Genomic DNA, 15,215 nt, shown 5'->3' with positions numbered 1-15,215 from the left:
AGGTAGGAGAAAATTAATAACACATCTTCACACATCCTGACACACAGATCTCTTAACATCCCTCGTTCTCTATTTAGACTATGGTGGCTTTGGATATGGATGGGAAGGTGCGTAAGCCTCAGTTTGAGCTGGACAGCGAGCAGGTTCGCTACGAGCATCGCTTCGCCCCCTTCAACAGCGTGGTGACTCCCCCGCCTGTGCACTACATACAGTTCAAGGTACCGTCAGCGTCTGTGGGTGTCCTCCGTGTTGTCGGCCCCATTGTTTTTGTGATTTTATGTCCTCTCTGACACACTGTTCCTCTTCTTGTCCATTCTGGAGATGTCTGACCTCAACAAGTACAATCTGGCACCAGGCTCTGCCGACCTCTACATGGCTGCCAGCAAACACTTTCAGCAGGCCAAGCTCATCCTAGAAAATGTGCCCAGCCCAGATCCTGAGGTCAGGGGAATTCATTTTTATTTGCAGATGTCACATTCTTGTCTACAAATTTACTTACAACACTATGTTTTGGTTGACTAGCTATGCCTTTGAGACCCTAGCGCATGAATTTAAAGGCATATTTTGGAAGTAGATTGGAGAGAGATCATACTGGATCATCTCCATCAAAAACACAACACTAACCCTAAACAGTAGAAACCTAAACTTTAAAAAAAAACAACAACAGTGGCATACGTTAAATAAAGAATGGCCATATCAAAAAGTACAACAAAGATCATTTAAAAGTCTATATCAAAATATAAATGAAGTTCTTATTATAGATCTGAAACATTTAGTTTTAACATCTGAATGTTTAATGACAGGTTCTTCCACTAGGTGGCAGCAGTGTAACAAATTAGCTTTGGGCTACATTACTCACTTGATGCCTCACAATGTTTCTGTGCTGCACCTTTTCCATTATTTTTCACTGCCAATAACCAGTTATTAATTATTGATCACGGGTGAACCGTATACTGAAGGTGGCCAAACCCAACATTGTAGTGATGAAGCTCCTGGCTGGAGGACACAAGAAGGAGACCAAGGTAACGCAATTCACACATTGATTGCATTATTACTTTTTATTTGCTTTTGTGTACAGTTAATCCAAGTGTATTCATATAGCTACCAGTAAAGGAAAAAGATAACATGGTATCTCATGTAAGAGCTGTTTCACATTATGAAAACTGTTGTACTAAAATGGCAAATTCTGCATCCACAGGTGCTCCCAGAGTTTGACTGCTCAGCTCACAAGTACTTCCCTGTGGTCAAGATTATTTTGATTCTCCTCTCCCTGTTTGTCTGCGTGTTTATCTAAAATGGGAGGCAAAACTGTGACAGTAGTACTAGTAGTGGATCGCATGCAAGATCATTTGCAGAGAGCAACACTCCCAATGGTCAGGTTCAGGTGTATATACCTATGAAGTGCATGCAGCAAACCTTTCAAAGGTCTGTTATACTGTATATTACAAAGCAAATAGTAGCCTGGTGGTACAGATACTTTATATGGCAGGGAACTGACTGCACCCAGCTGACTCGTTCAACGCTAGCAGCTCCAGTCCTTTAATTCCTTCATGTTACTAGTGACTTAAGACAATTGAACGTGCCTTACAAAATGCAAAACTACAGAATGAAACAAAAGGAACTGTGGTTTCTGGCTTTTAAATGTGAATAAAGTGAAGAAGATTTGTGATAACACATTCACATGTTCTTAGACATCTGGATTTCTTGCCATATCAATGTCACCTGGTTGAGCAGGTGCGAGGCTCCTCACTGCTGGCACGGGTTTCCTCTCTCTCTCTCGCTCTCTAAAAGCAGCTATCAAATGAACAAGTCATATTAGCAGGGGTGGAAAATAACTAAGTTCATTTACTTGGAACTGTTTAGAAGTACTTGCACTATACTTGAGTACTATAACTTTATCCTATTTTATACTTGCATTCTAACCATAACCCATTCTCAAAATGTGCTTTCCTCATTTATTGGACGTTTTCGGCACTTTTAAGGTTAAGAACAACAAGTTTTTCAAGGTTAAAGAACGTTTTGGCTTCTGTCAATCCAACAAATAACGTTATTTTTTCCTACAGAACTCCTCACATGCTTTTAATGGAAACGTTCAAATGATCCAATATTTCACCAAAACTCAAAGATTTAAGGGACACTGAAAACAGACATGTAACCTGCCATCTCTTTGTGTAGCGTCACTGTGTCTGAAACTGTCTATAAAGTTGTTCAAACTAGCCCGACATGCTGCAGCTGCAAAATTCAATTAAAACGAATGAATCATAAATATATCAGTACCAAACAGTACCTTCATACATTTGAACGGAGTACGTCTTCAAACACGTACAGGTAGTTTTAGCAAGTCAATAATCTGAATACTTCCCCCAACCACCGTGAAAGGGTAGAGAGAGAAGAAATGAATGGTCAGTAGCGGTAGCATGGCTAGATTAAGTTCTTTGTTCTGTATCTCTCTCCGTGGAGCTCTGTGCTTTTGTTCTGTGATGTGCCTTACAAGGTAAATGTAAATTTGAAAGCCAAACTGCTATGGAAATGAGACTTCATGAAGAGAACAGATTACACATTAACTCATGGGCGTCCATATTTATTTTAATTCATGAAAAACCTCAAGACAGAGAATTTAAATATAGTTTACAGTCATATTTTTTAAAAGACTTTGATAACACAAGTGGCGCTTAATGCACTTTAGAGTTATTTGTTTGCCTCGTTAAAATGATTAATTATGTTTTTTCATGGTTTCATCAATCCACTTCCTGTAGTGGCAGATATCCAGCATCACAATGGGGTTTGCACACTTATCAACGGGGTCGCTCACAACAATACCATATAGGAGACCCTTGTGCTCCACGGCCGAACCCGAATCACCCTTGAAGACAGAGATAAGAGGTGAGATTGTTTTGCATTTTGGAAGATATTTTAAAAACAAGAAAAAGAAATGGTTCGCTTACAAAGCAGGTCTCCACGCCAGGTTTAAAGGCACACATGGTTGTAGTTTCATCGCTGTGGTACTGTTTATCGGGTTTATCATTCTCACCACATTCACTGATGACAGTAGTGGCACACCTCAGCTTTGAAGAGGCTTTTAGTTCTGGGGATTTAAAACAAAGAGTCAACAAAAGTTCTGTTTTCAATAAAAAATAAAACGAACAGACTTCCTGAGTGTTTCTCACTGTTGGCGCTCTTGGCTCCCCAGCCTCCAACCTCGACCTCAGTGTTCATCTCTGGTCTAGTACATTCAGCAGGAGGAAGGCCGATGGTGGGAAGTTTACCAGACGCATCCGTGGTCAGTTTCACAAGCATAATGTCATGCTCTTTCCCCTCCTCATCTTTGTATTTGAACTGCTGCTCAGCCGGAATTTCTTGCTCATATTTTTTGGTCGATCCTTTCATGAATAACTTAAATTTCTGGAAAAATGTGAAATGGTTTGTGCTAAGTTTGATCTTGATGCGCCTGCAGAAAAAAAAGTACATTTTAAACATACAGTGTAATAACAGAAATTACCAGATGACCAACTAACCAGTTGATCTTTAATATTAAGTTTGATTATTTTACAGCATCCGTGCCACGTGTGTGTAAAAACACACACAGGTGAAACACATGTGAAGCTGTGTGGTGATGAGGTAAAGCTTATGGTTTCTTACTGCTGATTGGAACAGTGTGAAGCCGTGATGAGCCAGCGGGTGTTAATCAGAGAGCCTCCGCAGGGATTTTTCCCCTGAACAGTCTCTATCTGGACGTGATACTGTCTGTCCTTGTCACAGCTCTTACTCCCAGCAACCCTCTTCTCAATTTCCCCAGATGCTGCACCTGTTATGTTGGAAGAAGGAGCAGGCGAGACGGCATGCCAACGATATCAACTGAGCACAAAATAGAAAAAAAGTCTTGTGATTTAAAAATCTGAAAGCAATAAAACAATACAGAACAACTCACTAGCAAGCACCAAGACAACCAGGCAAAGCTTCATCTTGGTCCCTCTCCGTGTGTGGATCACTTCAGGTGTTGACCGTTGGATGCTTCAGCTTTTTTTCCAGTGTCAGGTTTTGGCTGGTCTCTAGGGCAATGTGCTAGAAAGCTACAGGTGGCTCTCAGCACCCTGTTATGGTAATCAAGTGAACTGTGAGGGTGGGACAAGGAGAGCACTGGGGAGGATCCAAGGAGCGTATGAAAATACTGTGTGCACTGGTACACTGGATGAAGTCTAGGAGTGTGTGTGTGTGTGGGGGGGGGATTCATATCTTTTAGAATTACTTTTGATTTATTTTTTGTTTTACTATTTAAACTTTACTTAGATTTAAATGTGAACTTTTACTTGTTCAAGAAAAGCCTTTTGACCTCTATGTTCAGTATCATTGCTTCAAATTTGTACCAGTTGGTCTGGAGTCCTTTTAGTAAATGCAAGATGATTTGTGTTTTATTCAGTCTACTGAGTAACTTGTATTTACGTAGTTTCCGTTCACTGGTAGATATTTGCTGTGTAAAAGGAGTTTTATGAGGGGCTTAAGGTAGAACATGTTTTACCCACGGTAGATTATGGACATCACACTCCTCCAGCTTGGAGAAGCAGACAAGAGTACCGTCACTGAAGCCAAACAATGAACTCCTGTGGACCAACCAACCACCTAAAAAAAAAGTGTGTATTTAAAATATTCCTACTTTAATTTGACTTAACAAGAACTTTAAAGCCACTATATTGTTCTCTTCAAACCACCTATGAATAAGTACCTCGTACAACCCCACTTCAAATTAACCTGTGAGATATTTTCTAAATCATGAGATGACTTTTAAATCTTACAAAGAACATTTAACCAATCTAATTGGAGTTTAGGCGAAAGCAAAGTGTGCTTAAAGCAAATACTATCACTATTAATCTTAGTGTCCTGGGGAGGTTATACCATTGTGAGACCATGACAGTTTTCATTGCCAAACCATTTCTTCTTCCTTTTTAAGATTTATCACAAATAAAGTTAGCAAGCAATCAATAAATCCCACATGAAGCCATTCATTGACAGTAGTAATAAAAACATTTTATTCTCTGTTGCCCATAAAGGCTATGATTATTTAAATCTTTCACAAATTTGTTCAGCAAATTAGGACCAAATAAAAATACAAACTCTCGCGGATTATTGCCAACAAAAACAGAAGTTAAGCATTTTATAAAAATCATAAAACCTTTTCTCTCCAGGTGAACATAATCGTGGTTCAGAAAATGGGACTTTTTACAAGCAGACGCTTTCTGACGAGACAAAGTACTAGCTGTACAAGCTTTGCGGAGTCAGACAATGAAATGACAATATCTAAAAGCAATAGAATTACATAAAAAAAAAAAAAATAATTATAATAATAAGCAACAACTGTGCAAAAGGATGGGCGGGACAAAGAGCCAGACAAAAGGGTTTGTGTCCAGTCGTTCAGGAGTGCTGCTGTAGGACTGATAGATGCTGATATGTTTTGCATATGAACAAAGTTTCTCCTTCTGCATTCGTTGTCACAGAGCATCGATCCTTCACTCGCACTGCTGTTCAGTATTTGTGTGGTTACTCTGACACAAAAGGTACAGGAACATATTTTACAAAAAAAAAAAAAAAAAAAAAAACAGCATAAGTTAAAAAAAAAAAGTTTACTTATCACTAGCTGGGCTGCAAAACGTAACAGAACCTCCTCTGAAAAAGTTTGACATTTGTGAAATTTGCTCAAAAGAGAAAAGTAGTTTAACAAAGGACTGAAATGTTGTTACCACAAGTTCTTACTGTTGGGCTTCAATGTTGGAGAAACAGATAAATCACAGGATACACAAACGCTCCATATTCTGCATGTGCTCCTCAGCTTAAGCTCTCATACACCATTATGTCGTTTCTTATTTTAGTTTACGTTATTTTGTGGCGGCAAGAACCAAACTCCAACCTAAGCGTCACACAGCAGGTCTGAAGGCATTGGAAATAAAACGAACAGGAGAGTTTCCAGTGATCAAATGTCAGTTCTCTCCTGAACACCTGGCGAGTTCAAGACACAGTAATGACGCACCCGTTGTATGCTAACGACCAACACAAAAGAAAGACTCCAGATAAGCAAATAACAGCATTCTAAAAGGATAACGTCCTACTTCATGATTCAGGACATTTAGAAAGGACTATTACTGATAGCTAAATTATTATGAAAATGATGGCGATTACAACTGAAGCCGAGTATATGCACAATATCTTCTGTCCTGTATGAACATTTTGTTATTTCTCATTCTTAATATTAGTTCCTAACATTTGTCTCCATACTAACATTTTCCAGTTTAGCGCAGCTTTCTTTTGAACAGTCTTCACTCTTCAGCACAACTATTGAGTAGTCAACGCCTGCTAGCACGCAGGAGCCGTGAAGCACAAACATGCCGTTCCTGCTTCAAAGAAATGTCCTTCATAATGTTACAGCAATTCTGAGAAAACCCCTTCCATAAAATATATACAGTCCCGTTTGATTCAGCAGACTTGAGACAGTGTTCACAAAGTAAAATCATAAACCCCTCTCTATGTCCGACCCCCACAGCACAATTTCAGCACATCTCACGCAGCCGACCCTCGGGGAGGGCCGGTGTCTACACAATTAATAAGGCATGCGTCAAAATATACTAAGACTGGTGATCTACAAATATTATCCAAGTTTTTCCAGATATTCCTCTCATTATAAATAAAAGTTCTGCTGCCATAAAAAAAGAAAAAGAAATCTACAGATGATTCAGGTGTTTATGATATGCTTGACCTTGCTTGGCATGAGCATATAACCTAGAAGTTGAATTGGTTACGTATATTTCGCCAGCCTTAACTTTTATATCATTTTTGGCAATACATATTCAAAGTGTCTCTCACTTTTTGATTTTTGCGGTCGTGGAAAACTTAAATTAACGGACATTTAACAGATCATGACCACTGAACACATGACCAAGTCAAAATCATTTCTATGAGAGACTTTGCTTCGGAGACACTTTAAGGCTTAATATAAGATGCTGTTGTAGAGACAGAGAGGAGTTTGGCCATTGAGATCATTGAGACCTTTCACACCTCTTAAAACCATCCTAACACATGTCAACAGATCATCTACTGATGCAATTTCTAAAGCCAAGTGGTGTCAAGTCCTCAGAAGCCTTAAGTTGTGAGGGTACTAAATAGCAGGCGATAAGAAAATACCAGTTCCAATTGAAAATATCAAATAAGGTGTTAACAGGAACCAAACGCTGTAATCCCATTCATATAGAAAATTCTGTCTGACTTTATTTTGTGTTCACACTGGTTGCATTAACCTGTACGGTGCTGTTGTGTACAACTGGTCTTGTTTACTAATGCGGTGCGCAGGATCCTTCTCCACCTTCAGCTCTGCAAGAAAAAATATTTCTGTTAACAACACAAAATATTCTGATGCCTGTAAAAGCAGCTGCAGGTGAAAGCATGCACCAACTCAACGACAACCATCAGAAAGGCTACCAGAATTTAATGATAGTATTTTCATACTGGAGACAGGATGAAAGTATACTGATATAGTTTAAATTGTGCTGTAACTATTCTGACTCACTAGTCCTGCATACAGCGACAACACGGAGCGAAATTATTTCAACCACGGAACAACAACTCTTCATACATCAGTGGAAACAACACTTTTTTTGCCCGGCCTTCTCTCTTTACATTTTGTTTTGCAGGAAATAAATATTCCTTATTTATTTTCTTTTTATTTTATTCAAAGAGCATTTTTATTTAATATACGCCACACATGTATTTTTATAGCCATTTTTCATATAAATGTGCAGCAGTCTGTTAATAAAGTGTCTCCTGACATTTGCGGCTTTGACTTGGAACCGTCTTAGTTATTATTCAATGAAAATAATAAAGATAAATACACAGCTAGGATGCCAGGCCTTAACAGCAATAACAAGTCCAAACATGGATACACAGAAGTTGACTGTATCTGGCTTGTTGTGCATATTTTGTGTGTTGTACGACTGCACAAATGCACATGGCAACAATGTCAACTATGTGCTCCCACGAATTGTTCTTCCATTTTAAGTCCTGGTAACTGGTGACAGACTTTATATAGACTTGAGAAGCCATAGACTGCGCAGCTGAGTGGAGGAGCAGATAACTCAGACCTTCTGTTTGGCCTGAATAAAGATGGTTGCGCTCAATAAGCTGCTGTCGCTCTCTCAATGTCAGAGGATATTTACATAAAGTTGAGCCTCTAGTTAGCTGCTGTTTGAGCTTGCCAAGCTCAGTGGAGGAACACATCTCAGAGCCATGTCTCACTAACAAACTGTAGCAGCCTGCTTTTGAGTCCGTATGTCTCCTCATAGAAGGGAGTCTCAGTGTGTAACACACTCAGTCAGTGTTACTGTATTTTAATGACCTGAAGAATTAGAACACAACTGAGTGCTAGGGAGAAAGACGTCAGTGTGTGTTTCAGTGTTTACCTTAGATTTGTGCGAGCTCAGCTTGTTTATCTGCTTCAAACTCTCCTTCATTCTCATCATCCCCGTTATAGTCAGCCAGGTCCTCCTCCATGTCTTTCAAACAGAACAGTGTGATTATGAACACGATACACAGATATCACTCTGCAGCATAGTGCATTTTTTTCTTTGTAGTTACCAGTAAAACAAACTTCATTCAAACTCTGATCTCTAAATAGTGATAAACCCCAGTGGAAAAAAGACAGCCCTCACTCTCCCGGGCTCTAGCTGGCTCAGTTTTATCCTAAATGATACTCACGTACCTATATTTTCAGCCCGTTTCCTCTGTTGTTGTTTCTCTAGTTGGACTCCACCCACTACTTGCTCCTCTGCATCATATTCTTCCGGTTCCTCAAGCTTCAGATCAGCAGTCTCATCTGCCTTCCCTCGACCAATCAGCATGCCTTCCATCCCAGGGTCTGCTTCAAAATGGAAAAATATCTTAAATGAAAATGCCTTTAGGGTTGGCCTACAGAGAGACAGACAATCATTGCTACTGCTTATCATCGTGAAGCAGCTCATTAGTTAGCAACGTGTCTCAAATAAAGTATAGACACAAAAAACTGTGTGGGATACCCTGAAAAGAAACTTAATCATTTGCGTAAGTAGGGCCCAGAATCATATATTAATTTTGTGCATACCTGTGCCACAGTGGCACGTTTTTAAATGCCACCATTCAGCAGTAGTTTCAGCCTAATGCCGACAGTTTTGTCCTGACATCCAATACTGATCTCCCGCTGCTATGTAGAACACCAGGATACAATTTCTGAGAAGTAATCCTTTACCTCAGTGTATCCACTACATGGGTCAAGACAAATGAATAGTAGAGAACTTTCCGGTTTGGCAGGAAGGCACAATTTCAGGTGTATTACGTGTGTTTGATTCTTTACCTTCTGTCTGAACAACTTCCTCCTGAGCATCCATCAACTCAATCCCTTTATCCTCAGTCAGGTTATTCTTCAGAAGTTTACTGGTCTCTGTCTCAACCTCGTCTGTTTTGATAGCTCCCTCTTGTGGCTGCAAAATGTCCTGCTTCACCTCAGCAGCTGTGGGAGACTCCGTTTTGGAGAGATCCTTGGCTGGTGACAGATCCACCAGAGCACTGGGAGCTGGAAAAATAACAAGGCAGAAAACAAGTTGTTATTGCCAGCGCGCTATTATATGTAGAGATGTAAACACATAAAATATATTGCGTGAAGAGTATGTACTGTACACACAATTTCAGTAAATACTTCCAGTGCAGTCGCATGCTTTTTGTGTTACATTTAATTTAAGCAGACTTTCTCATTTCTCTTTTACCTTTGTCCACGATGATCTCATTGGTCAGTAGTTCAGTTGGTTCGCTGTCTTTGGAATGAGTGACGTTTGATATGTGGCTTACAACGGCTGCTGTCGGAGCTCTGTCAGAGACGGTCTTGACTGCTTTGTCGTCTTTAACTGCTCCTTCCCCTTTGTTTTCCTGCTGAGGAGCAAACGTTAAATACCACGTTTCTTGTTTCTTCAATCGTCGAAAAAATGATAAGCATCAGAAGGGCTCTAGCCCAGCAAGAATAGGAGGACTTTCACCAATAAATAAAATAAATGCCAACTCAATTACCATCGTTGCATGTAAACAAAGTACTGACGATAAGCTTGAACAGACAAACAGCAACAAACAATCGTGTGTGTAACACGGGTGGTGTAGGATATCATTGAGCATTTTGAAAGTGTCACAAGTAAATGCAAATTAATACATTATGAAATTGTAGGTTTTACATGAGAACAATGGAGAATTTATGACAGTGATAGTCATAAATATGTAATAAATAAGGATTTATCTTGGCAATAAGTGTTTCATTGCTAAAGGACTCTATTGCCCCCCCCCTGAAGATAGCATTCCATGAAGGAAAGTGATTTCCATTATTTCCCATGCTTCACCGTCGATCAGGAAAGGCTAACTGACCTGTGAGGAGACACCCGGAGCAGCGATGAGCTTCTCCATTTTCTTCTGAACTTCAAGTTTAGCAGCCGCCACTCTCTCATCACACTGCTCCTTCTGGGACAGGACCTGCGAGTGACAACTGGTCCTACACATGTGCACAAACACACACATATTAGCATTAACTAGGAATATATATATTAGAGTGGCAATATCAGTTCATGTGCATGTGATATACCTGACGCTGAGTTACAGGCATTACAAAAGGACAAAACAAATACCGCTATCTCCTTTCAAAGGACTCTTACATGTCATAAGTTAGTTTGTTGTTTAAGGTGTTGATGTTGCCCTGGCAACTCTGCAGCTCCTTCTGAAGCTTCCCCAAGTCATCGCTCAGCTGATTCAGCTGACCTACAGTAGACATACACGATATTAAAGAGTTAAGTTTTGTTCATTTTCACCAGATCTCTACTGGCTGTTAAGGCAACACTGTTTTTGAAAAATTGAGAACAAATATTCACAGCTTACCTTTGAGATCCTGTATGGCTTTGGCACTGGAGGAAATGTTCAGCTGGAGTGTGCCCTAGGGCAAAAACACAAAACAACTGTAAATATGGTAAATTTCGCCATGAGGATGTGTGTGTTGAGTATGAATCACAAGAGTGAAGGTGGCAAAGGTGTGCTGTCATTGCCCCCAGGCTCCAAATGTTGTTAATGTGCACCTTGTCTTGGCTGCAGATGTTCTGGGCTTCTTCCAGCTGTCTCTTGAAGAAGCTTTCAATGTGGCTGATCTGTTCCTTCTGTCTCTGGATCTCCCCCTGGAACTCATTCTTCTTTATCTCTGCCGCACCTCGCTCTGCTGCACCACGCCGCACCTGACCCTCCAATTCATACAGCTTAGTCTGTCACACACACACACACACACACACACGTAGATAAAGGGGTAACAATAAGAGGTTATTTAATATTGCTACTCTTTTAGGCCATTTATCTGTGGTCTTTTCACAATATTTAGACAGGACAGGGCATGGGCAGCTGACAATGAGAAAAAACAGATACTAAAGAGTTGCATGCTGTTTATATTTTAGGAATTTCTTCTAAATAGTAAAAAAAAAAAAGCTTTTTCAAAACAACAAAAACATGTTGTTAGTCCTCAAGTTTATCACATTTTACGATGCGAATAAGCAACGTCCTGGGTTAAGTTTGTTTCTTTGCATTAAAGGATGTGAAATGTGGTAAAAACACTGAATTGTATTGTGTTGTACCGACACATGTTTCTATTATTCTGACAACCCCATTTTAGTCATTGGGCTAGACTGAACAACAGAAACACTTACACTATATTACCAAAAGTATTCGCTCACCCATTCAAATGATCAGAATCAGGTGTTCTAATCACTTGGCCTGGCCCCAGGTGTATAAATTCAAGCACTCAGGCATGCAGACTGTGAAACAAGACATTTGTGAAAGAATGGGCCGCTCTCAGGAGCTCAGTGAATTCCAGCGTGGAACTGTCATAGGATGCCACTTGTGCAACAAATCCAGTCGTGAAATTTCCTCGCTCCTAAATATTCCACAGTCAACTGTCAGCTCTATTATAACAAAATGGAAGCGTTTGGGAAAAACAGCAACTCAGCCACGAAGTGGTAGGCCACGTAAAGTGACGGAGAGGGGTCAGCGGATGCTGAAGCGCATAGTGCAAAGAGGTCGCCGACTTTCTGCACAGTCAATTGCTACAGAGCTACAAACTTCATGTGACCTTCAGATTAGCCCAAGTACAGTACGCAGAGAGCTTCATGGAATGGGTTTCCATGGCCGAGCAGCTGCAGCCAAGCCACACATCACCAAGTGCAATGCAAGGCGTCGGATGCAATGGTGTAAAGCACGCCGCCACTGGCCTCTAGAGCAGTGGAGACGCGTTCTCTGGAGTGATGAATCACGCTTTTCCATCTGGCAATCTGATGGACGAGTCTGGGTTTGGAGGTTGCCAGGAGAACGGTACATTTCAGATTGCATTGTGCCAACTGTGAAATTTGGTGGAGGAGGAATTATGGTATGGGGTTGTTTTTCAGGAGCTGGGCTTGGCCCCTTAGTTCCAGTGAAAGGAACATTGAATGCTTCAGGATACCAAAACATTTTGGACAATTCCATGCTCCCAACCTTGTGGGAACAGTTTGGAGCGGGCCCCTTCCTCTTCCAACATGACTGTGCACCAGTGCACAAAGCAAGGTCCATAAAGACGTGGATGACAGAGTCTGGTGTGGATGAACTTGACTGGCCTGCACAGAGTCCTGACCTGAACCCGATAGAACACCTTTGGGATGAATTAGAGCGGAGACTGAGAGCCAGGCCTTCTCGACCAACATCAGTGTGTGACCTCACCAATGCGCTTTTGGAAGAATGGTCAAAAATTCCTATAAACACTCTCCTCAACCTTGTGGACAGTCTTCCCAGAAGAGTTGAAGCTGTAATAGCTGCAAAAGGTGGACCGACATCATATTGAATTCTATGAGTTAGGAATGGGATGGCACTTCAGTTCATAGAATGAGTAAAGGCAGGTGAGCGAATACTTTTGGTAATATAGTGTATTTAATTTAATCCAGTTTAACAGCAGCACAAACTCCAAAATGATCATGCAATTAAATTACCAGCTTTCATCAATTGATTTATTGCAACGCTGTTGCCACTAGTGTACCTAATGTTTTGGCTAGTGATTGTTGTACACATAGCCTATGGGTTTACAGCAGGATTTATTTTTTGACATTTCATCATATCAACATTCATTCATTCATTCATTCATCTTCTATACCCGTTTAGTCCTGTTAAGGGTCACGGGGGTCTGCTGGAGCCTATCCCAGCTGTCATCGGGCGAGAGGCAGGGGTAGACCCTGGACAGGTCACCAGTCTATCGCAGGGCTAACACAGAGACAGACAACCATTCACACTCACATGCACACCTACGGCCAATTTAGAATCACCAATTAACCTAATGAGCATGTCTTTGGACGGTGGGAGGAAGCCGGAGTACCCGGAGAGAACCCACGCAGACACAGGGAGAACATGCAAACTCCACACAGAAAGGCCCAGCTGGCCCATGGATTCGAACCGGTGACCTTCTTGCTGTGAGGCATCAGTGCTGCTAACCACCTCGCCACTGTGCCGCCCATATCAACATTTTAAAGATTTAAACCTACATCGGTCACTACGTTAACACACACACACACACACACACGTATGTTAACCTACCTGTAGCTCCAGGTTGCGGGAGCTGGACACCCAGTAGTTAAAGCCCAGAACCAAGATACAAGCGATTAGGGCCGCGATCATCAGAGGAGGTGATCTTCCTCCACGACGCCCGTTCCCCAGCCCACCCATAGTGGCCTACAAACTGGACACACACACACAAAATACAGCCAGGGTAAGCACACTTAAAATTATTTCCACTACAACAAGTCTTTCCTGTTTTTTTTTTGCTAAAATTTGGGTTAAGATCTTTAAAGGAGAAGTGGCTTGCTGGCACTTAAAAAGCTCACTATCAGGCCTAGTTAAACAGAACTACTTTCGCTTGTATCAAGTCTTATCTAGTGTCAGACAAAAGACTGAGCACAGGAAGTCACCCGATCCCCACCAACATCACAATATACTTTGCAGTTCCACTACAGACACCTCATTTGAGCAGACTTGTTTTTATGTCTGCTCATTTTCAAGAACGATCCTGACACTCCCCTGCACTGTCACTGCCAAATACTCAGCGTATTTTTATTTTTGCATTAATGCATATCTCTACAAAGATCCAATGTCTAAAAAACATTCACTCCGCTAGTACAGCATGATATTGGCTGGTGCAGGGAATGAATATTGTCCGCGTAAATAATATGCACCAGACTGCTTCCTGTGCTTGGGTTTTTTTCTATCATGCAAATGGAAAAGGAAAATTCAAACACGCACAGAGATCCTTTAAAGGAGAATAAATCACTGATATAGATGCTTTAATACCACACAACACACCAGCAGGGTGTCACGAGGATATCTACCTCAGTCCAAGATCATAAATAACCCTGCTATACTAAAAATCACACTGAATCAGTTCGCACGTTTAACATATAGGGATTACTTACTTAGAGAGATATTATATTTCTAACTGAGGTAATTGTTACCATTTAAAAGCTAGCCAAAAATACCCCTCGTATCATAGATCAGCTAAATGCAGGTCAAGGATTAGCTAGCACACATACTTAAATTGTAAACATATCGTTTACTTTTATCAAAACTTTACCAGCAAAACCAACAAAAAAAATATCGAATTCAGCATAATTTTCCCAATTTTATTATTTATATCTGAAGGCAATCGGTGTAGCCTGTCTACGTTGCAAGCTAACGCTAACGTCGTTAGCACTGCAGCTCGCCCCCACTCAGCTAACGGCAGCACCCACAGCGTCTACTTACTTATTCGACAGAATCAGAAAACACCCAAATATTCGGGTCGGTACTTGAGGTGACTCCTGGTGATATGTTTTGACAACTTAAACGCGTATTTCGGGCTATTAACGCTGGATAGTTAGCTCGTATCCATCACTGCCATGCAAACTGCCGAGTTTCTGCGGTCTATACAGTCAGTGGTTGTTGCTAACTGTTGTGTTGCCTCCGCTTGCTGTACGAAAAATGTATTTTACAGTAGAGAATCATTTCTAATTAAACATCCAAAACACATTTAATCCCTGATTGATAACACGCATTTTAAATAGCTTATAGAGTAAAGTAACGGTTCAACATTTTGGTATGCAGTTGATGTTAAAGCACTTATTTTGCTTGTAAGTGTTCGA

At 40.8% G+C, this 15,215-nt stretch overlaps 2 protein-coding genes across 4 annotated transcripts; both read right to left on the bottom strand.

Annotated features, from left to right (window-relative positions):
* Positions 1 to 2,677: 2,677 nt before the first annotated feature.
* On the bottom strand, positions 2,678 to 3,962 carry LOC311493217 (serine protease 1-like; the record flags this gene model as incomplete). The annotated part of the gene is made up of 5 exons (XM_084551777.1): positions 2,678 to 2,863; positions 2,946 to 3,085; positions 3,168 to 3,448; positions 3,640 to 3,805; positions 3,929 to 3,962. 5 exons carry the CDS (start codon positions 3,960 to 3,962, stop codon positions 2,714 to 2,716), a joined length of 771 nt encoding a protein of 256 aa, XP_084407903.1. The 3' UTR covers positions 2,678 to 2,713.
* An 854-nt stretch (positions 3,963 to 4,816) lies between these two features.
* Positions 4,817 to 15,177, bottom strand: golm1 (golgi membrane protein 1). 3 transcript variants are annotated; one of them, XR_014699216.1, is made up of 12 exons: positions 14,839 to 15,177; positions 13,639 to 13,780; positions 11,115 to 11,294; positions 10,921 to 10,975; positions 10,701 to 10,803; positions 10,417 to 10,540; positions 9,774 to 9,933; positions 9,365 to 9,583; positions 8,738 to 8,896; positions 8,439 to 8,531; positions 7,281 to 7,353; positions 4,817 to 5,537 (listed from the first exon to the last, which is right to left on the bottom strand). XR_014699216.1 is itself a non-coding variant. In XM_084550922.1 (11 exons), exons 2-10 carry the CDS (start codon positions 13,765 to 13,767, stop codon positions 8,440 to 8,442), a joined length of 1,221 nt encoding a protein of 406 aa, XP_084407048.1. In that variant the 5' UTR covers positions 13,768 to 13,780; positions 14,839 to 15,177; the 3' UTR covers positions 4,817 to 7,353; position 8,439. The 3 variants fall into 3 exon arrangements, 2 of the variants coding, with proteins under 2 accessions (XP_084407048.1, XP_084407049.1); XM_084550922.1 differs by having other exon boundaries at positions 4,817 to 7,353; XM_084550923.1 differs by having other exon boundaries at positions 4,817 to 7,353; positions 8,738 to 8,893.
* Positions 15,178 to 15,215: the final 38 nt, after the last annotated feature.

This window comes from Chelon labrosus, assembly GCF_963514085.1.
Source record: "Chelon labrosus genome assembly, chromosome: 9".
Lineage (NCBI taxonomy): Eukaryota > Metazoa > Chordata > Actinopteri > Mugiliformes > Mugilidae > Chelon > Chelon labrosus.
Note: the sequence above shows the minus strand (reverse complement) of the source record. Positions and strands in the feature narration are given on the sequence as shown.